This window comes from Plasmopara halstedii, assembly GCF_900000015.1.
Source record: "Plasmopara halstedii genome assembly, contig: Scaffold_3060, whole genome shotgun sequence".
Lineage (NCBI taxonomy): Eukaryota > Oomycota > Peronosporomycetes > Peronosporales > Peronosporaceae > Plasmopara > Plasmopara halstedii.
Genome location: NW_020189964.1, coordinates 2,665,735 through 2,689,820, shown reverse-complemented (window position 1 = coordinate 2,689,820; position 24,086 = coordinate 2,665,735). Strand labels below are relative to the sequence as shown.

The 24,086-nt window shown below is 44.9% G+C and overlaps 6 protein-coding genes across 6 annotated transcripts; 3 read left to right on the top strand and 3 right to left on the bottom strand.

The window, feature by feature from the left end:
• Positions 1-542: 542 nt before the first annotated feature.
• Positions 543-1,393, bottom strand: PHALS_07055 (40s ribosomal protein s29; the record flags this gene model as incomplete). Its single annotated transcript, XM_024720456.1, has 6 exons — positions 543-588; positions 657-698; positions 859-863; positions 927-1,091; positions 1,321-1,332; positions 1,391-1,393. The coding sequence occupies 6 exons, from the start codon at positions 1,391-1,393 to the stop codon at positions 543-545; spliced, it is 273 nt and encodes a 90-aa protein (XP_024585653.1).
• Positions 1,394-5,652: 4,259 nt separating this feature from the next.
• On the top strand, positions 5,653-6,079 carry PHALS_07054 (uncharacterized protein; the record flags this gene model as incomplete). The annotated part of the gene is made up of 3 exons (XM_024720455.1): positions 5,653-5,679; positions 5,725-5,757; positions 5,840-6,079. 3 exons carry the CDS (start codon positions 5,653-5,655, stop codon positions 6,077-6,079), a joined length of 300 nt encoding a protein of 99 aa, XP_024585652.1.
• A 10,356-nt stretch (positions 6,080-16,435) lies between these two features.
• Positions 16,436-16,678, bottom strand: PHALS_07053 (uncharacterized protein; the record flags this gene model as incomplete). The annotated part of the gene is made up of 2 exons (XM_024720454.1): positions 16,436-16,565; positions 16,635-16,678. The coding sequence occupies 2 exons, from the start codon at positions 16,676-16,678 to the stop codon at positions 16,436-16,438; spliced, it is 174 nt and encodes a 57-aa protein (XP_024585651.1).
• Positions 16,679-17,232: 554 nt separating this feature from the next.
• Positions 17,233-18,903, top strand: PHALS_07052 (WD40 repeat-containing protein; the record flags this gene model as incomplete). Its single annotated transcript, XM_024720453.1, has 2 exons — positions 17,233-18,546; positions 18,622-18,903. 2 exons carry the CDS (start codon positions 17,233-17,235, stop codon positions 18,901-18,903), a joined length of 1,596 nt encoding a protein of 531 aa, XP_024585650.1.
• An 86-nt stretch (positions 18,904-18,989) lies between these two features.
• On the bottom strand, positions 18,990-20,718 carry PHALS_07051 (Conserved WD40 repeat-containing protein; the record flags this gene model as incomplete). Its single annotated transcript, XM_024720452.1, has 3 exons — positions 18,990-19,778; positions 19,838-20,086; positions 20,158-20,718. The coding sequence occupies 3 exons, from the start codon at positions 20,716-20,718 to the stop codon at positions 18,990-18,992; spliced, it is 1,599 nt and encodes a 532-aa protein (XP_024585649.1).
• Positions 20,719-21,145: 427 nt separating this feature from the next.
• Positions 21,146-21,484, top strand: PHALS_07050 (reverse transcriptase; the record flags this gene model as incomplete). The annotated part of the gene is made up of 1 exon (XM_024720451.1): positions 21,146-21,484. The coding sequence occupies one exon, from the start codon at positions 21,146-21,148 to the stop codon at positions 21,482-21,484; it is 339 nt and encodes a 112-aa protein (XP_024585648.1).
• Positions 21,485-24,086: the final 2,602 nt, after the last annotated feature.

The window sequence follows — 24,086 nt, the reverse complement described above, 5'->3', positions numbered from 1 at the left end:
GCTCAATTATGATGACGGCAACAGTCTTTGTGTTTGAAAACCTTGGTAAATATGCTTTCGATACTGTGTGATTGTTGCGATTGTCGTAGCCACGAACAAATTGATTGTATGAATTTTGGCTGGGTACAATATACAAAGGAGCTCGTGTAAAGTTTTGTTGCTTGGACACATTTCTTAAGTGTGACAAATTTTTTAATTGAGAATTCTGAGTTTGGGATTCTATTGCCCGACGTTATGCCTGTGTCTTAGTGTTTAAAATAGTGTGGGGCAATCAATATACAATGGGAACATCGCATGGTATGTTACGATGTGCACATTGAGATTGAGATTCGCATATAATCATGAGAACATCGAGGCGGTAACTTGGACTCACACAGATATGGCCAGACAACGCACGAATATACTTATGCACGAATAAATAGCGTGACATTGGTGCATACAGATTGCTTTGCACGTAAAGTTAAAGTGCCATTTTATACGCGACTACATGTAGTTCATCATGCACCCTCCACGGCTTGATTTAACCAGTACACAGGTACGTGTTAGTTCGGCACGGCATAAGGCACTCCGTTGCGATTTTCTACATGACTGAAAAAAGATGAAAATACGTTCATCTCGAAAGGGAGAATGGTTTTAATTCAGCTTTATTCGATTACCCAGAGAAAAGAGGATGCACCTCTCCGGCAGTCTGTTTCCCTCTTCAAGTTCGTCCAATAATCTGAAAATTAACATGTCCATCGGCGTATCTAAACAACCTCACTCCGTCGCACGTGCAATCGCAACAATCGCGTCAGCAAGGGCGACACGCGCATCACCCTCTCATCCGACGTGTGAATGGTCGACAAATAATTAATTTACCGGTACTACACAGGCGCAAAAATCAGTCTCGAGTTCGAAACCATATTGGACTAACGCTCATTATTTACCTTCACAAAGCCAATGTCCGTGGCACGCTCGCGAAAGCAACGGCGGCACATGTTTAGGTTATACTTGCGGATCAGACCACGGGTGGTTTTGCAAACACGGCAGTGACGCGAGTCTTTGCCGTAGTTGCGGGGGTGGGAATACGCTAGGTTAGCCATGATTGCAGACTACGAGCAACAAACAAGAGCAACATTGTCAGTCTCGGTGCGTCCTAAGTTTTAGAGAGCTCGGAAGTCGTTGCATAAAGGATGCATTGCAAGTCGGTAGGTCTGCACATGCTTTTGTTTTGCCCATTAGATTTTCGCATGCGGCTACTCCAACGTCAGCTTTTCATCTTTCCACTCATGCTTTGCGCCTCTCCTCACTTGCTGAGTGATCATTAATATAGCCGCTTACCTTCTTGAATAGCTTTGGACAGTAATGAATAGAGGTATTTCACGCCTCGACCATCGCTTCAAGAACCAACCATCTATAGGCTTAATTTTAAACCAATGATCACGTAGCTTGGTGCGCCACATCAAATCGTTGTACAAAATGTTTGCCAAAATAATTACTTGACTACGCACAGATGAGTCTACATGAACGTCCGCATTGACAATAGCAAAGAGACTAAGTGTACGCTATTTTCGGAAGCGGAATCGGGAAATTCTAATATAGTTAGCTGTCTAGGTTGCTTTGCTATTTCAAAGGGTATATTCCGGATTATTTCTAATTAGACTAATACTAAATTATGTTCTACTGTATCCAATCGTATCTTTCTTTTTTTGCTACAAGGGTTGCCGTGCACTTTGCACAAATAAATCTTTGACCCAAACGGTTAGCGTCAACAAATCCCGAATGTTGGATTAGTACGCTTCACCTAGTAGCAAAACTTTAGCGGGGTCAATGCTGTAATCTTGTGTATTTACGTTTAAAATGGTATAACTTCTCAAAATTTGTATTACACCTTCGTGTGATCATGTATACCCAAGATTGGTATTCATTTGGATGATTGTGGGCTAACAGCCGCACGTCAGACAATCAGACGGTCTTTGATCACGAGTGATGATAAAAAGTATTCATTGAGTATAAGACGACAGAGAACTAGTTCTGAATATATGTACTTTATAGAAAAAGCAGAGATTACTATACATATTGTTACGGCAAAGTCTCGCGGATGTCGAAACATACCGCACCTGTCCCGGGGGCAACAGAATAGCACAATAAGCTCATGTCTATCCTCGGTCCTGTCGTGAACATAAAGATAGCAGTCAATGGGTAGATGTGGTAATTGCTCGCCTCATGAGCTGGTAAGACACCTTCAGAAGCCGCAGCAGTGGAAACAGATAGTAGACCGCCAATGTTGAGCCTCGAGGTCTCAAGAATCGGGACGAGAGAAATGCACTCGGTAGGTGAGATTGGTCATAATTCAAACAGATCAACAAGTTCGTCGTGCTTGCGATTTCTCAGCAAGGAAGCCACGCGCGAGAATGGGCACTAACTGTCAATGCCTCGGTATATAAGGCGTAAGGCACCAACGTAACCATATCTTGATTTTTACAGATGTCATGGGTGTTGCCTAGCAGGCGTGTCGTTTCTTTTAACTCTTGTCGACCCGTTAAGGAAGACGAAATATTCGTTTCTACGTCTAGAAGCTGAGATATCTCGTCGCCTCGATGATGTCAAATCTCACCCTGACGTAGTAAAAGTCTCCATTCTCTTTACCGGTCTCCAAACGATGCGGCTCGCACTCAGACTTTTTGCCTACACACTACCTCAATCGAGGTGCGTCGGGTGCCGCATTTAATGGGGAGTATAGTTTTTGTACCGCGAAAGCAGCATAAGGTCGGATGTGATGTTCTTTGAGCTTGATGGATTTAGACCATGCTGAAGAGAAAGAGAGAGTTCTGTTAGTTAAGAAGCAGCTCCACGGTACTTGCAAAAGTCTCATCTGCGGTAGCACAAAACATTTGCACATTTCGTGCCCCTTCTCTTTCGACTATGAGGTACGAAAGGTAGGGCTTCAAAGCAGAATCGTTCGACAAGCTTATCGCTAAGAACATAGAATCTCATGTCTGCTGAATAAAACTAGGTTTATTCTTCCTCGTGAAGGTCGTCAATAGAGCTCAACGAGAAACATTCAAACCCAGTTTTCTGAAGAATTGACTTTCTAGTAGTGAAGTTGTCAGGATTGTGGTTGTTTTCACCCATTTTCCGTGTTTTGTGACTGTATAAAATGTGTTAAAGCTCTAATAAGTTAAAAAGCATCGTGCATCTACTGACTACGCGCGATTGCTGGAAACAGTAAACATTCGCGGAGGTATTGAAGATGCCAAACGCGGATCTGATTTTTGTGCGTACTGAATAAGAAACAATGGTTATGTGAAGTTTGGGGACTTTTGATAGCATGAAACTTTGTCTCAATCGAAATTGCCCGAGGCATGACGAGGGTGAAACGCAGAAGCAATGGATCAATTTAAAGTTATAACGATAAATACCACGCACTTTTCTACTTGTGGAGCTTACGCGAGTCATGAATTTACTTGTGTCAGGAAGTGGATGAACTTTCGCCGATGGCACAAAGCTGCGGTAGCTGTATGTACCAAAAATGGAAGTAATTATTATCGCATTGTTCCTCGAGCAGAGTTCGGGAGGGGGAAGCTGCAGCTAACCGCGGTCTCAGAAAAAGTTTGAGAAGGGTGATTGTGTATCGTGGTCTTCAGAATATATCTTATTTGAGATAGGGTAGGCCAACATTAGTCGTGATCTCTAGAGAGTTGCCTGCTAGATTGGTCGAGTACAGCTGCTAGCTTTATTATCCTGTGCAAGATCGGTGAGGCTGAAGGAAGACGAGAAGGTGCGAGTTGACGGGCCAGGCACTGAATGTAAGAAGGATGTCATATCCTTGTCATGATGTTACGATACGGATGGGTGTGTGCTATGCCTGTTGTATGGAGCATTGCAGCGCCATTGGTAAAGGGTAAGGAAGGTTATCAATCGCAAATGGAGGAATCGTGGTATCCTATGTACCGTGAATCTCCCTCATTATCTTTAATCTATGTTTTCATTCAGCTAGAGGGATTACCCATAAACGATATGTGCAAGAAGCGGTTATGTAACGGGAATTGCCTGTCCGTGTACATACACCTGCTGAGGAAGGCTTAGGTCAACTGACACGCCTCATCGCGTGTCGCTTCCAGCGGGCTGTTGACTTCTGTAAAGTTGAAGTGACATTTAGAATTATAGCAAATAGACTGCAAACCTCTCTAACCTGATAAGTGCCTCCAGTTCCAATACTTCAGAATTGAAAGAGAATGTTCAACTATACAGGGTACATAATTAGTGTCATACACACAAAATTATGTGGTCCACACATGGTTCAGTATGTCATCTTGACACTCGAAAAGCACTGAGTGGAGAAGAGTGAAACCGGTATTCTCGAGAAGTTTTTAAAATTTTATGAATTATTTTTGAAAGAAGATTACGACGTGAAGAAAAGAGACACTGCGCATCTTGCCCTTGGATCAGGGAATGCGTCATAGATTTGACCAGGCTCTAGAGCCTTGCGTCATACGTCAATAGCCCTGGCCAGAGGGGAATTATAATGCTAAAAATTACTATTCTCATGCAAAGCACGAAGCGAGCAAGGTGAGAGGGCGTATGTTTTTCACTCGGTGCCAAACATATGTGGAGAAAAAGCTTATAACAAGTGGCGAATTGTTTATGAATATAATATGTTTGAATGCTGCAACATTTACGGCGCAAAGCCGATTCCTTGATGTTATGCTAAAAAAGTGTGGTTTAATGCATTTTGTTCACTGCCCCTGACCCAGTTGTATACTTTCATCTGCCCCTGAGTGACAGCAATACCACACGCATCGCGGTGAGTACTCCGAGTGGAACGCTCTGGATGTAGCTGATCTGGCTCAAGGATAATCTTATACACCATTGATGTTCGTGGTATTTAGCCACATCGTGGCTATGTACATATCAAATCCGACTACATATTCTTTCGTAGTCGTGCGGCGCACAGGAGTCGGACGTGGAGACTACAGAGAACACCTGCGAGTGGTGCTTGAATGCATGCGCATGAATAAGCTCCCGACGATATAGACAAGTATGTTTTGGCGCTGACTTAAATATATCTTGATATGTTTAATTGGCAAGAATGGTCCGCCGGCAGATCCTTCAGAGAAATGGCCATTGCATTTTTCACCAGAGCGTATATCAAAAAAAGTTGAGAAAGTGGCTCGGCCCGGCAACCTAATTGCGCAGATATGGTCGACATGGCACCACCTTTCACTAATTTCTAAACAAAAGCTAAAATGTGTCAAAAGAGGTGGTCATCAAGGATGCAAAAGAATAGCCTCATGCTACCCTCAATCCTATCTTCTTCACATCTAGATTGATTATTTGGTGTCGTCTGTGGCAAAGTTGATAAACTTTGGAGCGATATGTACATCATGCGATTTGCGCTGCGTTGTCAACAATCTTTGAGAAGAAAATGGACGGAAGCTCAGATGCCGTTTATTCGAAGCGGGCTGCACCGCTATGCCTAATCTCAAAGCTTGTCGTGATACAGTATTAAAACCACATGATACTATGCTTGTAGTAGTGCCTCATGATGAGGACCTCAAGTCCATTAAGCTGTACAAGGCGTATGATATCGTCACCTCGAAAGAGAACCGACATAGTGCTCGGTCAGCGCTATGTATTGATGGCCCAAATTGTATCAGTACGGTAGTTTGTATGTGCGCTCGCTTACTTTCCGCTCAGGTAAGAATCTTGTCGTATTTGGTAAACTTAGCTGACATGTTGCAGGCTTCGCACACCTTCCGTGCCTACTGTTTAAAGGTATGAAGTTACTTATCGGTCTTTATAAGCCACATCCGATACATTCGGTATTTTTGTGGTCTCTGTGCAAATATGGAACAAGATGGCTCATCTCGATGATAAGCGAGAACGTATCGGCGCGTTTACAGACAAGCCATTAAGCTACCCTCCACGAGTAAGAACGCTGTGTCCTTTCTCTATATCGGGCGATGTTGCGAATACCGTTGTGGAGTTACGACGATGTTCGACACAAAATCAACGGGATGGACCTAACTCAGAGTGCCGAGCTAGTTTGACTATAGGAGCAACAGTCATGCCGATTCATGCCTATATCATCACGTAGTATCTATGGTCTTCAGCCATTACAAAGTTGCTTGCAGCAATGGGGCGAAGCCCTTGGAGACCTATATATACGACCTTGAGCTCATACCGAGAGCAAAAGTGGAGTGGATATATGGTCGAGGAAAGTTGTTCCCGTCATGATTAGTGTGCCGTGTGCACTCAAAGCTGACAAGAAGGCCGATAAGTACAGTGCTCATTTAGCGCACCAAGCGAGGTTTTACTAGCGTCAATAAATGCTTTACTATTCGAATTATCATACGGCGCGGACATCAAGGTCAAACTCATCATCTTAAATTCCTGCTGTTAACAGCTCCGCTTGCCTCCATGCGACAGCTGTTACAGCTACTGACGAAAATGTCGAGCTTACCACAAGGTGTGTCCCACTCGCTGTTCAGGGGTACATTGCGATGGGCGACCCTTTCGCCTTCCCAGCGAGGAAAAGGGCGAGGAGAACCAGGTCGTAAGCGATGACGGCGCCGAGGCAATCTTCCCGAAGTAGAACCTCAGACTCATAAACGTATTCTGAATAATGTTATACCTGCTTCTTTAACCGAAACTATCAACAGCCAAAGTTATTCGCCGGTCCACTTAACCTCTCGCGTGAGATTGGGCCACCCTTGCTCATCAAGCAGTACCGGCGGAAGACGACTCTCCCGCTGCTAGCTCTTGTAGAATTCTCGGTTGTCGTGAAATGTCGACACGTTCCAAGAGTCCGATATTCGGCTAACATAGATGTGTATCAATATATGTAAGCGCTCTTTAAGTAATCGCAATGCGTGGCTTGATACACTGTCAGCTCTTTCGAATCGCATCACTGCTTTAGAATGATAGTAGCTCGGTTATATGGAATAGTTGAGATGGAGCTCCAACTGGGATCATGATGTAGATTTAGCTACTTAACATAAAGATTATGATAAGTTCGCGTTCTCTGCTTACGACCATGAGCAATACATGATACATCGTCGCCTCTTAGTCTTAAGACCTAAAGTAATACAATGTAGTGGTTGCACCTCGCAGGCAATCCATACTAACTACTTTAACCAATTTCCCATATTTATGCGAATGTTGTCTGCCTCTGGTATCGATGTGCTGCTTCTGCCCATCCTGACTCTCAACCATAGCGATTCGCTCGGCAGATGACGCTCAATATATTTGAAAAATCATCCTCATGTTTGCTACAATGTGAAGCCCACTGCTATCGGCGATTCGTATTGAATTGACATCTCCTCCTCACCCTTGTCATAGTCAATCCGAGGAGCATCCGACGGAGCCTAAGGGCTTACTACATCTTTTAAACGACAGGAAAGACCTTAGAAGTGTACAAAGCGGAATTTAATTACAAACTTAATGAGTGAAGGCGCATCGCTTGCGTACAATAGACTTTTTACACAAATGCTTTGCATACTATCTCCACTTTGCAATGAACACGGCTTATCTGATCATATGCGAGATCAGCGGTTGATATGCCAATATGGTGCCTGGAATGTTGACTAATGTCCTTGTTGTAAATGGCGGGACCCAATCCAGCAGAATGGGCAGCCCAAGATTATGCTAATCTTTTCATTGAACTGCTTAGCTGTATCCTCGCCAGCCAAGTTGTCGCTAACAGCAATGGCATGAGACATCTTGCCCAAAATGTCCGTCAAGCCACAATACCGACGGTATTGGATGCGTCTTCTAAGAGACTGAAAATTTCAAGCTCAAAGTCAGCCTACACTAGTTAAAATCTCGCTGCAGGCCAGCGCTGCCGACCTATGCGACTAGAGAATAACTCGATTACACTTTTCATACGTGTTCGCGAATGTTCTTATTAATATGTTTTTAACCAGAAATTCATTTTAAACCCTATTAATTAGCATACACGAATCAGAATATCTTTCTCCTCCCAAGATAGCTAAATTATGTCCTTCGTAAATTTTTTGTGCTTGAAATCTTCATCATGAGGCAATAATCACGCTGAGTATCACGCAATTGAATGCTGTGATTCACTGTGTCTTGGGCTTAGACATATAGATCCAGGGGTGTGATCGCGCGCATAGCCATCTGTGCTTTAATCGCTTACTAACCAAACTTCTAGTAGTGCAATCATGTTGTGTATAACCCGTACGATGTACGCATCTCCTCTTCAAGTGAGTTGTCACCATTACGCCATGCAACAGTTTGGAGCTGGGGTGAAAGAGAAGCGCATTAATCAACACATTAAGCTAGCCTGGCCAATAAATTACCTAACTGGTTCAGTCAACAGCAAACAATAACTCTATTGCTATTCTATAGAAGCTGTGATGAAAGTGTCGTTGTGCCTAGAGACGCATGATCTGTATTTAGCAAGCGGTTTACAGCTAAGCAGGTGCAGCCTGTATTTATGAAGGGCACACTTCATTGCAAGTAAATTTTTATCAGAAACAGGTAGCTATCATTTCACGACTAAAGCTAGCAAGATTCAGACGCGATCAAGCTCCGATGTCATCAGAATTCGACTGAGGTAATGTACAGCTTGGAGCAAAGGGTGAAGCGTTACTGACGACATTTAACCAATTTAGATTTGAAAGAACCTGAATATGCTACACATGAAACTTTACTTCGCAGCCTCTTCGGCTGCAGCCCATCGCCATTTCATTTTAAGGAGGTTGATAAGAAGTTGTGACATGTCAGCGTAAATTGCACTGTATTTCTGAAAGTAATTCGCCAGATCAAGCTACTTTACTTCTTCATGGTATTTATCTCTGCGGGGTCCACGTGCAGGCCATTTAGCCAAAACAGAAGCCCAAAATGGGGTCTTGTCGGCGCCAAAAAGGCTCTTGTGTACATTGGCGAGAGCGCATTCATAATAGCACCCCTTGTAAGCATACTTTGACATTCTACGTCCCGCAGTCTGCACAATTATGGGCAAATAATCGTTAAATTTGATTTGTGCAGCACCACAATATTGCCGGAACAACAGTGTCACTTGATGATTGAGCGTAACTAGTGCATTAGCCATCCGTTAAGCATAATGATTCATTCTCAGAGCGTGCGCACCGAGGAAAAAAATACCAAATTGACTCCACAATCGCTTGATAATATTACTTGACTAGGTCGGTTGCACTCTACAGAGTGCAACCGATTTGAGACATATTCTTTGGAAAGACGAGTTTACGCCGAAATTGTGTTGAATTTAGCTAATCATAAGCACTATCAATTTGTCATTCCGATAAGCAGTTCTCACCCAGAAATTTGGCGCCAGAGAGGAGAATCTAATCCCCTCGCCATATCCGCTCCGCGCTTTGCAGGAAAGAAGGCGTCTGAAGCGTCATTATTTTCCTTGATAGGAGCGATTGACGTATTACACAAGGTTTCTATAAGTGGTACGAAAAGATGACAAAAAACGCCGATGAGTCTTAATCTCTACGCTTTAGATTTGGAAAAGACGCCATCTCGCCCGTCTTAAGGCTATTTCAATCAACCTTATCAAACCAACCGTCCGCATTGAGGGTCGCCTCAAACTCTGACAGCTACAAAGCACGCACCCTCACGCTTTGTTCCCCCTTAGAGAACAGGGAGTGTACACTTCTCTCGTTATTAAATTGCAGCGGGGCTGCCGTAGTTCTTTGCTTAGAGGAAGGTAAGCTAAGGTAACATACCTTACGTTCCTTACAAGAACCAGTACGAGTGTAGCGGATTGCAATCCGCTTTCTCCAAGAGTACTTAAAACCTTAACCTATGTAAAGACGCTCTTTCGTATAAAATTGATACAATATTTAGTTGTTTTAGTTGCGACAGAGTCGCCAACATCTAAAACCTTAGGTTTTCCTAGTTGATGTAGTAATACCTAATTAATATGCAAAAGTACTGGCAGTCCTGCCACGTAGTGGCTTCTTGTTACAGTATAGCCACACCATTGTGTAAATCACCGGTCGGTTGCTGTCATATCTGTCGCATGAAAATAAGTGGGGTTTAGTCAGTAGAAATCTGAGGCGATCGGTGGTAACCTCGATGTTCGCATTAACAGGTCGAAAGTGAACACGGCATCAGGGCAATCTCGCAGAAGTGGACCGTCAAATTCCAAAGAATTCGAAACCCTTCCACTCCACCAGTCCATCAGACGTTCCACGTAAAAATTTCCCAATTCTTTCTCATTGAGCAGTGCTTAGCGATTCGCGGCTGGCTCGTATGACCTCTCTTGATTGCGACGATTTGATGTGAGAGTCTCGGCGATCGACCAAAACTGGATGAGTATTATTTCGAACGAGCTCTCTGAACTTCGCTATCGTACTTTGAGGCCCCAGTAGCTCAATCGTGTCGCTGCTAAAGACGGGTGAGTAGCTCAGATAGAGAAGATGGAGAAGCTGATTCGTCTGCCCCAGAGTCATTCACGTCCGACTGGCTCATAAAAAGCGACATCGTGGTTGACTCCAGCAACCCCGCGTAGAAAACAGGATGGTTTTGTATCCTTTTTGGGATATCCACGGTATGACTCAATTTCTTCTTTATCAAGACGGTGAGCGATCCAATGAATCGCGGTCACAGCTTTGTCGTATACAGCATGTGAAGGCACAAAACCTGCAATTAATTAATTTTGCCCCACGACATATTTGTGAGCATTTTGCCTGCTTTGACGGAGTTTGGCATGTTGTCTTTGTTTATCATGGCTCTCGGTTATGGCGTAACGCACCTAGCGCATGACGCTCAATTTCACTGAGAGTAGATCACTCATATTACAACAAAGTGAAAATCGGACTGATACCAGCAGTTCAATTTTCAACCACAATCATTCCTCTTAAAGTCCAGGGCAACTTTGTGATACAATAGGGATTGCCAGACCATTTATATAAAGTGGGATGCAAATTCCCGGTAAAGGTATATACTACGTCAGTTCAGAGCAATTACAAAAAGCGAAATAAATTGGGTATCGCGGGCTCCGCATAACCGCTCCGGAGGATATCCTTCACGCGTTTCACAAATTCCCGCTGATGATTTGTTTGTGGATGGTTAGAGGATGACATATTTATTCGGGTGCCGAGCTCCTTAGATAATGTTTGAAAAAACTTCGCTGTAAAGCGTGGATCAATGCATTGGCTACCAACAAACCATGTTGGCAAAACACTTTGCTAAAAAAAATGAGCTAAAACCTCGCCAGACAATTATCATAGAGATGAGCCAGTTCTGCCCATTTAGTCCACAAAGAGACTCGTTCTTTCAATAGTCTAAGATAAAGTCTGTACTTATGGACTGCCACCACTTTGCTGGAACAGACAGTCTGGCCAGAGGTGCTGTTGCATGAAGCGTAGGCATGATCCGTTGACTCCTTTCAATCGTGCGCACATAAGTGCTTACCCGTCTATGTATGTCGGACTGTTATTACATAGCGCTCATCGAGCACTATGCACTTCTTTTTTAAAAGAAGCCATCCAAAAAATATCATGCGTCTCGTACCCGATTCTGTACTTGATGATCCACATCGCGAGGTATCTCAACACGTTGAATGGAATGCGGGCCGGTGCTGTTATACAGCAAATCTTGGGCTCAGAAATAGCGGTGCAAGTATACAATCACATGCAGTGAAGAACCGGCATTAAGATATAAAGCTCATTGCCTTTCACAAACTTCAACAGCGCAGCACATCTTGCGTATGATCCAAATATTGTACTCATCGCCTCATCAATTGACGACATCACTATTGTGACATACGACAGCATATAGTCTGGGCGATGGATAGTTTATCCGCCTGCACATCAAACCGTCTCGGCTTACACGATCTCTCAAAGGTCGTTTAATGCCGGTGTACATAACCATTATAGATTACAAACGCCTTAGTCCAGCAGGTGCACTCTGAACTTGATGATATTGTTCAGAGAAGCTCTTCTCAGCAGCTTACGGCTGCAACACTCCATCGCAACCGCACGTTGATCCCGATTGATATCGGCTTGAGTGAAGTGTAGTCTGCTGCGATTGTCTGGAGTGTCACAGACAACGTGGAGTGGCCGATCTATATTTCAAAGAGCCTGAATCACGGCATGCATGATGCTGTCTTCATAGATTTACACTCAGCTCCTACCGTTCCTTAACATCCTTTGACGTCCCCTTTAAGTGCATAGGTGAGAAGTGGGAGATAATGCTGTGTTAGCATAACTTGTATCGTATTTGTGCAAGTAGCTCGTCAGGCCAAACCACTTCCTCAAGTGGTTTTGAATAGAGACACTGACAATCTCCACTGGCTTTTACGTTCGCCGGATCTACTCGCATACCGGGAAGACTTTTTGTCAGCGTTGACGACAAGTTATCTGTATCGGGGATAGCCTATTAAGTACATTCACTGCTTAAATTTCAAATATGGTATTCCTATCTGACATCACGTGCTCTGCACAACCACAGAAGATATAACGCCAAAAAATGTTTGTGTCTAGCCACATTGAGACTCTTACCCTCTATGACGCTAGACAATTTAACGTTGCTGGTGCATCGGCAAGTTTTTGTGACATAGCCAGCAGCTCTTTGGGCATCTCGCTCTGGGTACCCACCGTAATGTGACAGATATCGCTGGCTTCTCGTCAGCAGGAGGGAATATCCATAAAGCTGAAGGAGGACTCAAAGCAAAACGCTTGTTAGCCATGCTGACCTGCAGCAAATCTTTTTTTACATATCGGCGTTTGCGGAAGAACTGTAGCTCCATTTTGCTTAATATAAACATGCACATGTCGCCACTTGCCGTTAGTTTCTTTGATAAAAGAAGCCAGAGTTGAGCGGTTTGATATTTTCTTTGCCTCAAAGAATGCGTCAACGACATCACACTATTCCCATGAAAAGGCTCGTTGCAATGTAATGCGATATATAGACTGGAACCAAGTCTCTTTCATGACGCAACCCCCTGTTTTCGGGGATAAAACGTGATGTCGGTCTTTCATCACTACGTCGTGATATTTAGAGACAGATTTTTTCGTGACGAATGGCGAGCTTAGCCCCTTCTTCGGTACACTTATACCATTCGGGTGACTCTACCGCCCTGAATATTCCTTTCACATCCTCGTTGATCTTTTCTTCGAATCTGCAAGAGGATCTGCCAGATGTAGTTCGGGTAGCCTTATAAATCCAAGGGTTCTCCCGACTACTCAATATATGAGTAAATAATCTTTTGCGCCACTAATACATGGAGCTCCACTGCTCCATATAATGGGCATATCACACGATAGCGCTGACACAGCAGTAGTGACCAGAATCAATAAGAATCATCCGCCTAATCTTGAGGGTCTGGCCCCACTACCGCGATTCTCAGTCGCTTTTTATCGACACCCGGCCCCTTGGTAAAAATTTTAAATTATATTATCAAGATACCTGATTGTGGATGTGCATTGGAGACAGCAGCTCACAGCTGTTCATTACTATCCAGCCAATGAAACTTTGGGATTCACGATATACAGTCGTATTTCCCGCTTAAACAGAGATATTTAATGGTGACTGCGATGTACAATGACCCATTTCTTTATCATCCTGAGGCCACTATTAACTGCCTCCTCCGCCTTCGAAATCTGTTAGAGGATCCCAGCATATCCTTTGCTATCATTCTTGGAATACGTATGTCCTACGGGAAAGCTATCGGAATTTCGTGTCCGCACCAAAGCTATTTTGCTTTTTGACAGCAGCAACTTCATGGCTGGCCTACGCTCCACACCAGAAAAGTGCGTAGCACCAACTCGTTTCAACTTCCAGTTGCCTTTAATCGTGGCATTCCAACCACGTCATTCGTAAAATCAGATCGAATCTCGAACACAAATTCGAGATAAAATAACAGCTCACGCCTTTAAAGTCCTCAAACTTTACTTAGCATTTTTGACAGAATCTTTGATACTTCTATCAGAGCACCGACTCAAGACACATATATATACGATCCGTGTACGGCCATCGCGTTCAATCTTCTGTTTTTGATGGTTGCGTTAGGTACAAACCTGCACATTGATTTTGGATCTATCACAATCCTTCACGACTTAACATAGCCTGGGACGTTGAAAATAACAATCAACAACCATAGGCTGTGAATCCGCCTCGATTTTAAAGTACCGCCTATTAAGAGTCAAGCTCCATTAACGACCGGCAAGTACTATACAAAATCAATTTTGTCGCATTAGGCGCTAGACGGCCAACTGGGTCCCAATGTTTCCCCGGGAGCCATTTTTCGACCAGACTTATGTGGGAGCCCGACATTCGTACCTTTAAAAGATGACCGAAAGGATACTATGATTTGAACAGCCACATAACATCAGGACGAGTACCGCAGAGCTGCTTAGCAGCTGAGATTCCTCAGCATGGCCGAGGTCCAGCGCTCCTGACTCGCTCCCAGAACTTCTATTTCTAGTAACCCAACCGACCGTCGTAGTTTAAAAAGCATACTTCTCATTGAATGCTTTGTCAAAATAGGAAGGTGCACGCAGATGGTATTCGTGTGAGCCGCACACGTTCGGTTACTCGCAACAGAGTGTCCGACGCCATTTTGGTGATGTAAACTTCTCAACTTCTGGACTTACTCCGCCAGTTCATGCTTCTTTTGAAAGGTGCACAGGAGTCTTAAATCCGCGCCATGAATTTGTTTTAGCGGTGCAAGCACTCGCGACATCAGTCACTTGAAGACTGCTTATCTCCTTTATCAAAAATGTTGCACTCTAGGGTCCGTTTTTGCACTCCATCGTTCGGTTTGGTGCACGGCCGAGATCATGGCTATCTTATCCTCCCTCATTCAAAGAGTGACAATCATTCATCCTGACCCTTCATGGCCTGGAAGCTAGCATCAGCGGCCACATCGTGGGTACCCGAATTCCCTTCTCAGCTGGGGCACTTCTGGACGCGCCTCAAATTCCACGACCGAGTTGTGAAAGGCGTGAAATTTCTGCAAGGATGGAACGGGAAATGTTCGGGTACCTGGATTTGGGACTTTTAGACAAGGTAAACAAGCTTATATCTATGTCGATCATATTTAGATCATGAAACTTGTTTAGGCCGAAGGGGCAGCAATTGCTCGCCTAAGCGCTCAACAATATAGATAATGCACAGGGACTACTACATGTGGTACCAAGCGCAATGGGATTGCATAAAGCTTTGAGTCTAAGATTCCGCGTTAACTACGCACAGAAGTCGGATTCGTTCGCTCCGACCAGAAGCGACTTTTCCGCAACTAGGTGTATAGTTAGCTTGGCTGTTCCAAGAGTGCATATTGTTAGGATGCTATTTACACTGATTTCAATAATTTTACGATTCACTATATACTTTGATATTAGTAATAAATCGTCTGTCTTCTGCCATATTGGTAGCATTCCACGTGTATTGGTGACTTCTCCGTTCAGGCGTTATAGCACCTACATAAATGTCAATACATTTTATTTGCGAGTATCTATTTCACCGAATTGCACTGTCAGTTTTATTCTGTTGCACCGTATCAATACAAATACATTAAATGTAGCAAACAAGATTGCAGTACTTGACCGCTACAGCCTCAACATAGCAAAGCAAGGTTTTAAAAACCCTGTTTGAAGTATGGCAGAGTCAGTGTTGGCAGGATCAAACATACATGATCCATTTATGATCCATCATTTTCCTTTAGTGTACAAAATGTAGCCGTTGCATTTGCCAGGCTGCCAAAATCACTTTCATACAAATTTCAGTTCAAATCGACAAAATGGGTGAGCCGGATTTCAGAAAATTAAATCCCAAGAATCTGTCTAGCCTATTGTCTGACTCTAAATATGTAAATTATTGGCGGATGAATCCTATTCTGAAGAGATATTTTGATAAAAAACATTGAGACATAATTCCTGTCCGCTACATACACGACTTTTCATTCTCCATTTTTTTCTGTTTTACGATGACACAGCGCCCAAACAGCGCGGTTGGAAGTGGCATCAGGACGGGCGAATGATGCGCACGGGGCATATCAGATATACGGATTGCACACTTGCTTATATTAACACGGTAGGGGGGTTTCACCGAGAAAGAGAATAAGTTGGAATTAGGATTAGGGTCAAGTTAAACGATAAGCTGAAGACTGCACTGCCGCGTAGTCGAGACCCTCCTCTTATGAACAAAGCTTGCAGTCTATCCTTATGCGACGCTTGTGTCTAACTGGCTTAGAAGTTGTATTAGAACGCGCTGAAAATCTTCAGGAAATCTACAAGCGCCTCTTCAATCGAAGTGATGGAAAACGAGCAGAAATTCATTTCAGGCGACGCATGTACTCTACAGCGTTGCGATCAGTACAAAGTAAGATGGGCGTGAGGAACATCTTAAATTGTCTGCTCTCGTTATAGATGCCAAATAAAAAGAGATTCTATTAAGCACGATCTCTTTACTTAATAAAGTCTGGGGTCTCAATATTATCTGGAGAACATCGCCTACATTAAATATGACCAATATCAAGCATGGAAATGGCCGAGTTAATTAACGACTCAATGTTGCGCTGATGGCGGAATAAGTCTTCCTTTACTGCATCCAGCACCTTAGTGGACTCTTCACTTAATTGGAGATAGCTTTTCTAAACGTTGGATACACTACATGCGGTCCTTCTTCAGCTTAAAAAGCGCTTGGAATATGCAAACAGGTCCTCTGAAGTCGACTTGTCGTCAGAACATATCCCACGCATGATCACAGTACGATAAACCTGTCCGCAAATGTGCAAGACTTTGACGGACTACGTGGACTTCCGCTGTAGCATCTTGAACAATTACTGGAACGATATGTCTTAAATCATTAAACAGCACGCACACTTTTTCTTTTAAATATTTGTCACTGTAATGGAATTGCCCGTCCGTGTAATTACTTACTGAGGAAGGCTTAGGTCAACCGACAAGCCTCATCGTGTGTTGCTCGCCTTCCGCGGGTCGTTGACTTACGTAGAGAGAACGAAAGGTGGAGTGACATTTATCAGTACAGCCAATAGGCTTGTAACCTCCCTAACCTGGTCGGTGCTCCCAGTTATGATACTACAGCAGTGAAAGGGGATATACAATTGTTCGTACAGTGTATATATTCTTTAATTGTATTGATCCGAACAGGCACAAACCTTTGCCCCGACAGAAGTATTTTATCAATATTACATATCCTGCTTATATACACTCATGTATACTCATGTATACTCATGTATACAATGAATGTGCACTCTTACAGTCCATTCGTCTGCGTCTCCACTTGCTGGTCATGATCTCTGCGCTCGCTTGGGTACCGAAAGGTGCGTCGCGGCGCGTTCCTGAGAGACTCAAGCTGACCGAAAAAGAGATGCAAATGCTGCGAAATGTTGCGACAGAGGAGGAAGCGGAGGAATTGAGTGCTTTGGAGGACTCTATGGTTGAAGAGAATGACCCAGCGCAGATAAATGAGGATGAGAAGGATAGCAACGGCCTTCCTTCTTCGTTTAAAATGGACGAATATGAAGAGGAGGATGATGATGCTGCGATCAAGAACTATATTGGTGGCGGTGCTGGTGCTGTTGATGATGAGGAAGAGGACGAAGCCACGAATTATCAGGTGGACGAGGAAGACAATGCATCAATGGAGAATGATGAGGAAGAGCAGGATCATGAGATGGATCAAGAGGATGTAGAGATTCGACCTACAGATAGTGTAATCCTTGTGGCAAACACAGAGGACGACTTTAGTAACCTTGAGGTACAGGTGTACGACGACGAAAACGGTGCATTGTATGTGCACCACGAGATTAATCTACCAGCTTTTCCATTGTGTATGGCTTGGATGGATTGTGCTCCAGTACCGTTAGATCCAATGACAGGGCCAGTGAATGGTAGCTTTGTTGCAGTGGGTACGTTTAAGCCTGGTATTGAGATCTGGGATCTCGACGTGCTTGACGTACTCGAGCCGACTGCCACATTAGGCGGAGAACAGAGCGAAGAGTTGAGAGATGTTGCTATACCAACGAAATTTCAGCGGAAAAAAAACCAGAAGACAGTACTCAAACCAGGCAGTCACCAAGACGCGGTTATGTCTCTTGACTGGAACAGCAGTCACCGTAATATGCTGGCCAGTGGTTCAGCTGACTCGACAGTTAAGGTTTGGGATATCACGACACAAAAGTGCTTGTACACTATGACGCATCACAACAATAAGGTGCAGAGCGTTCGTTGGAATATGGCCGAGACAACAGTCCTCGCCAGCGCGTCATTCGACCGAACGATTGTGGTCTTGGATGGACGTCAGCCAGATGCTTTTTCAAAATTTCAATTGAGTGCCGAGGTAGAAAGTATGGCTTGGGCACCGCATAATCCAAGTACCGTTGTTGCATCTTCGGAAGATGGTGTTGTAGTCGGTTTTGACGTCCGCATGAACGGGTCGAATCCGTTGTTCCGTCTCGATGCTCACACTGGTGCCGTATCGTCTATTTCTTTTTCTGCTCAGATACCTGGTATGCTTGCAACTGCTGGCGTTGACAAGACTGTGAAGCTTTGGGACCTTCAAAGTAACGCTCCTGTGTGTGTGGCATCGAAGGAGATGAATGTTGTACGTAAATTTGTTTCTGCAGTACACACTCGTAAGGGGGACTCTAGACTGACGAGAATGTTTTATGTAATGCAGGGTGAGCTATTTGCTTTGTCATTTTACCCGGATTCACCATTTTTGCTCGGAGTTGGCGGGTCAAAAGGTATTTTGGCACTTTGGGATACCTCTGAGAACGAAGCTGTTGAACGCCTGTTTAGCTCGCGCGTACATGGAATTTCAACGCCTGCGTCTAGCGGTATCTCGTCATCTTTTCAATCGCCTGATCAGCTTGGCGAAGAGTTAGCACGAGAAGAGGAACTAGACCGACAACAGCGGAAGAAAAAGTCAGGAAAAGGCAAGAAAGGAAAAAAAAAATAGATTATTGTTCACCATATACCTTTTCAAATTACGAATTGCTGTTACCTCAAGTGCAATATTTGACCTCGACACAACTTGTACTATTCTCAAGCTTTCCACAGTCTGACATATCGGTCGCTGCCGTACGTGGCTATAATATTGCGGTGCGGATGGTGAGCAATGCCAATAGCGTCGGCGTTACAAATTTGCATCGATGACTCAAGATGTCCACTTGCTGCGGCGAAGCTCACAAGGTATCCTTTGTCAGTCACGCCATACAGCCACTTCGCACGCATTGAGAGCGTGCAAGCAACAAAGTTGCCAACTTTCCTTTCATTAAAAGGATCTCCCTTGTACGTCATCAACACGTCTCCCTTCATTGACATGCGGAGCATAGCACTAGTGCGTGTGCAAACCATGATTTCTTCCCCGGTCCCAGACGCAAACGGAAATAATAATGCACTCACGATATCTACTTCTGCAGCGCAAAAGTCACTGGGTAGTCGCACAGTTTGCAGACATTCTGTCGTTTTGGCATTCCAAATCCTTAGCGTTCCATCGCTTGATGTTGATATTACTTTGCTACCGTCCAAAGAATAAAATGCCGCATTTACGTAACTCTGATGACCACGAAATTCTTTCAGCGTCTTGCCTGACTTAAGGCCGTGAATACGAGCGAGATGATCACACGATGCTGTTAGCAACTGAGTACCATCTCGTGAGAAGGTAATACACTGGATGCCTTCGCTGTGAGCACTTTCAAAACGACGTAGACACAAACCGCTGGATATTTTCCACACCTTTACTTTACCGTCTTCACTTCCTGTTGCCAGCAACTCTCCATCTCGACTAAAGGCTTCAGCTGTCACGCTGGCATCGTGCATCATAAATTCATCCTATACCACAAATAAATTAAATGCACAGAATAAGAATGTACAATATCATTTCACCGCACCTTTGCTTGGTAGTCGAGATCTTTACGCATTTTGCACTTTTCAAAGTCCCAGACCTCAACAAAACCATCTTTTGAACCTGTCACGAGCATTCGTCCATTTCGACTGAATTGTGCACATTGCGGCATTGAGGTCTTGCCAAACTTTATCTTGCCTGCTGGTTTGCATACCAGCTTGTCAGAACGGTCAAGTACCGTTTTCTTTGCTCCACCACGAAACAGATCAAAGTCTTCTCCAGGTGTTGCTAAACCCTGCAGCAAAGATATATGAATATTACCAACTAGTTTACATTGCATTCTGTTTCATCCAATTTCATTATAACCTGCAATTGCTGCCACTGAAGAGCTTGCCCGAGAAGAACAAGTAGTCTAGATGGCTCCACAGTCGTCACTTCATTGCGAATCTCTTGCGCAACGTCATCTCTTCGCTTCTGTTTGCAAGTACCATTATAAGCTTCGAAGGAGTCGAAGACTGGAGACTGCGCGAGTTTTTCGAGTTTCATAAAACGCTCCGGTTGAATTTTTTTCATTGTGGCCATGACTGGCGTGTTGTGCAGTAGCTGCACAGTGACATCATTCTCCTGAGCCTCCATCATGTCAAAAGAAATCAACTCGTACAGGTCCATCATCGTGGCGGTGCTGCACTCAAAAGATTTTGTTTGTTGCAGTACACGGTCCCAACGGCCGTGCGAGATATCGCTAGCCAGTGATTCTACCGACTCTACACAATTGAGACTCACTTGCGACTCGTCCTGCAGCGCCCGCAAGGCTTTAAACAAACGATTCTCGCGTAGAAACTGCTGAATTAAGCGGATAATGTCGCTGGAATCTATTTCCAATTCTTGCGAAGGCACAAGAGCGTTTGTCGAAGCTGCAGCTTCCATTGCTATTGCCTGGCTACGTTATTAAGTAGGAGCAGAGAGGTGACAGGTATATTTTTTCTGAGACAATCCTTTTTACTTGTAATTTATCTCGCTTTCTCCTACGCAATGTTTTATTTTACGATTATCTTAAATTTTTTACAATCAAGCCTTTTGGCTAAGGCAACCATTTATACGCCGCATCAACAGGAATGTCAATGCGAGACACTCTTCGTCAGATGATGTTAATAACATCAAGGCTCCGAAGGAGCAGGGATTGGAAACCCTGGACGACACAAAGTGCGTGTTTCCACTGGTCTCGAAGATTCGTAAAACCTCAGCAGAGAAGAGACGGTGATGCCGAATGTTATCTACAAGACGCAGGGCGTCGACCCCGACCCAGAGTGTGTCTACCGTAGACGATAGCGCACTATACGCCCTTGTTAACGGTATGACGGGAGAGGAAGACGGCGATGTCACCCTCGAGGCTATTCCCGCGTTGGATGCTCTTCTTGAGCTGGACGAGCAGTCCTTCGGAGAGTTTGGCGGTGCCTTGAAGGCAGGCAATTTAGCCGAGGTGGTCATTGTACGACCGAACGAGGAGATTAACTCGTTGTTGATTCTAGATGAATCTGTCCTGGAGGACACCAAGAAGGTGCTGAACGCGCGAAGTGAGTCTTCAATCTTAAAGGATCCCTCGGATCCGTATTTCCTTGGTGAGGGAATTACAAGACGTCTTTTCCAGAGACCCGCCGTCGTTCCTACCTACGGACCAAAGTGTGCGTCATGAGATCGACCTGGTTCTGGGAACCAAATGCTGCGTAACACGTCAATGGTTCCTGCCCAAGGAGCAGTGTGACGTCGTTGACGCCTTCTTTCGGGCAAAGCACGACGCAGGAATGGTGCGTGAGAGCAATTCTCCTCATTCGACACGCACGTTTTGTGTCCGGAAGCCGAACAGTAAATGGCGTATCGTTCAGGCATATATAAGCTCGACGCTGCCACCATTTTGGCACAAACGCCAACCCAATAGGAAGGATATTCTTCCAAACAACATGGTTGGATGTACGAAGTATAGTGCACTCGACTTGGTCGATGGTTATTACCAATTGCTCATGATAGCGAGTGATAACCCGCTGACAGCGGTGAGTACTCCGAGCGGCATGCTCTGGGAGTGGCTGGTGATGCCCCGAGGGCTGTCGAATGGACCAGCAACATTAAATCGTCTTGTGACACAATTGTTCAGGTCCCACCGGTCGTATATACAGACATTACTTCGTCCACAGTCGCGCGGAGTACGGGAGAACGGATGAAGAGAACAACACCGTCCATTTGAGAGCGGTGCTCGAGTGCATGCGCACGAATAAGCTGTATACCACGACGGACAAGTATCTTCGCCGCCGAAGAAATCCCCTTTTTAAGGTGCTTCATCGGGAAGCATGGCCTTCGATCGAATCTCGCTAAGGTCGACGCCATTGTGGACTAGTCGGCTCTAAAGAACCAAAATGACTTGCGCAACGCCAACTACATGCATAAGTACAACGAGAATCATGCGAAAATGGCACGGCCATTATCGAATTTCTTTAAGAAGGATGCGGAATGACGTTGGGACTCGAGCATCGGGAGGCTTTTGACGGTGTTGAAGATAGCCTATTTCGTGCCCTAGTACTGGCGTTGTTACTAGACCCTGATCGTCCTTTCAGTGTCGTCTGTGACGCCTCGGACTTTACCTTCGGCTGCAAGCAGACGCGGAGGGGCGAGATCGGGTGATCGCATTCGAATCTCGTCAGCTCAAGGCTGCAGAGGAAAGCTACCCAGTCTACGAAAATATATTTTTTGCGATTAAGTATGCACTTGTCAGGTTCAGGGTGCACCTGCTCGGTTCCAAGTCTATTGTGATCTACACAGATCTTGTACTGCGACTCCGTCGCCCCACCTCTCGCATAGGATGGCCAGGTGGCTCTCCTTCTTCCCAGAACATAACTTTGAGGAGAGATACAAGCCAGGAATGTGTTGTCACGCAGACCGAATTATGAACTTGCTCATGTCACGACGGTGACGTAGTCAGTGACGGATTCGATCCGCGCCATAAACGCGGGTGATGATATGAGCGTAGCGCTGCTACGAGCTCTCGGGGGCAAGGAGTCTGAAAACTCGGACAAGAAGTTGTCGTCGCGATTGCGAGCACGAATGCACCTATTTTCTCTGCGACATGTTGCTGTATTGTAGCACCGATTCGACGGATACGCCACGAATTGTGGTTCTTCACGATAAAGGTACCATGTACCTATGAGGCCCACGACATGGCTATCTCGATCGTGAGAAGACGCCCAGCGCTGTGAGTTGCCACTACTGGTGGCCCAAGCTGTACAAATTAACGAGCACGTATGTGCGCACGATTGAGATGTGTCAAGGGGTGAACCCCTCTCCGAATGCGGCGGAGCCGCTGGTCAGTCTGCCGGTATCCTCCGGGTGTTGGCAGTCCATGTGTTTCGACTTTTTGTTTGGCCTGTCGAAGGTCTCGGCGGGCAATACGGGTGTCGTGGTCTTCGTCGGCCTTTGAGCCAGATGACTCATCTTGCGGCGGTGCTGGACACCATCGACGCTGTCGGTACAGCGACACTGTTTGTGGGTCGTGTCTTTTAACAACATGGACTCCCGGGGTCAATTGCCTCTGACAGAGACCCATGCTTCACTGAAACGTTTTGGCCGACAATCTTCAAGGTGCTGGACGAAAATCAGATATGTCAACAGCGGACCATCCACAGACCGAAGGTCAAACTGAGCGTATGAATCGCATCGTCGAAAACACTCTCTTCGCAGCGCCTGCGTCGAGACGCCGAGGCACTGAGTGCCATGCTGCTACTCGTAGAGCTTGCTCTGAACAATGCAGTGCAGTCGTGTACCGGCTATGCAGCGGGGCTGCCGTAGCTTCGCTGCTTAGAGGAAGCGTTAGTTAGTTCACCGACCTTTCGTTCTATACTTAGAACAAGAACGAGTTTAGCGGATCGCATACGATTTCTCCAAGAGTGATTACAACCTTAACCTTAGGCTAATGAACGCTTCCGTTTAATATCAAAAACTGACTTTTATTTATTTTTGTCTGCGGCAAAGCCGCCTAGTTTTTAATGTATAGAGTTTACGTATAGTAAAACCCAAATACATGTATAACTACTGCTATCTAGCCCCGTACCGTATTCTTGCTTGGGTGTGGTCACACCATGCCCATCTGGTGTGACACACACACCTGTTACCAGGGTATGTGTAACCCCGTTACACTCTCCCCCATTGAGATTGAGAACATTTACAGTTCCAATCGATTATTGCCTCAACGAGGCTTGCGTGTCCATTAGACACTGCGTTGGAACAAAACGAATTCCGTTCTTAATGAT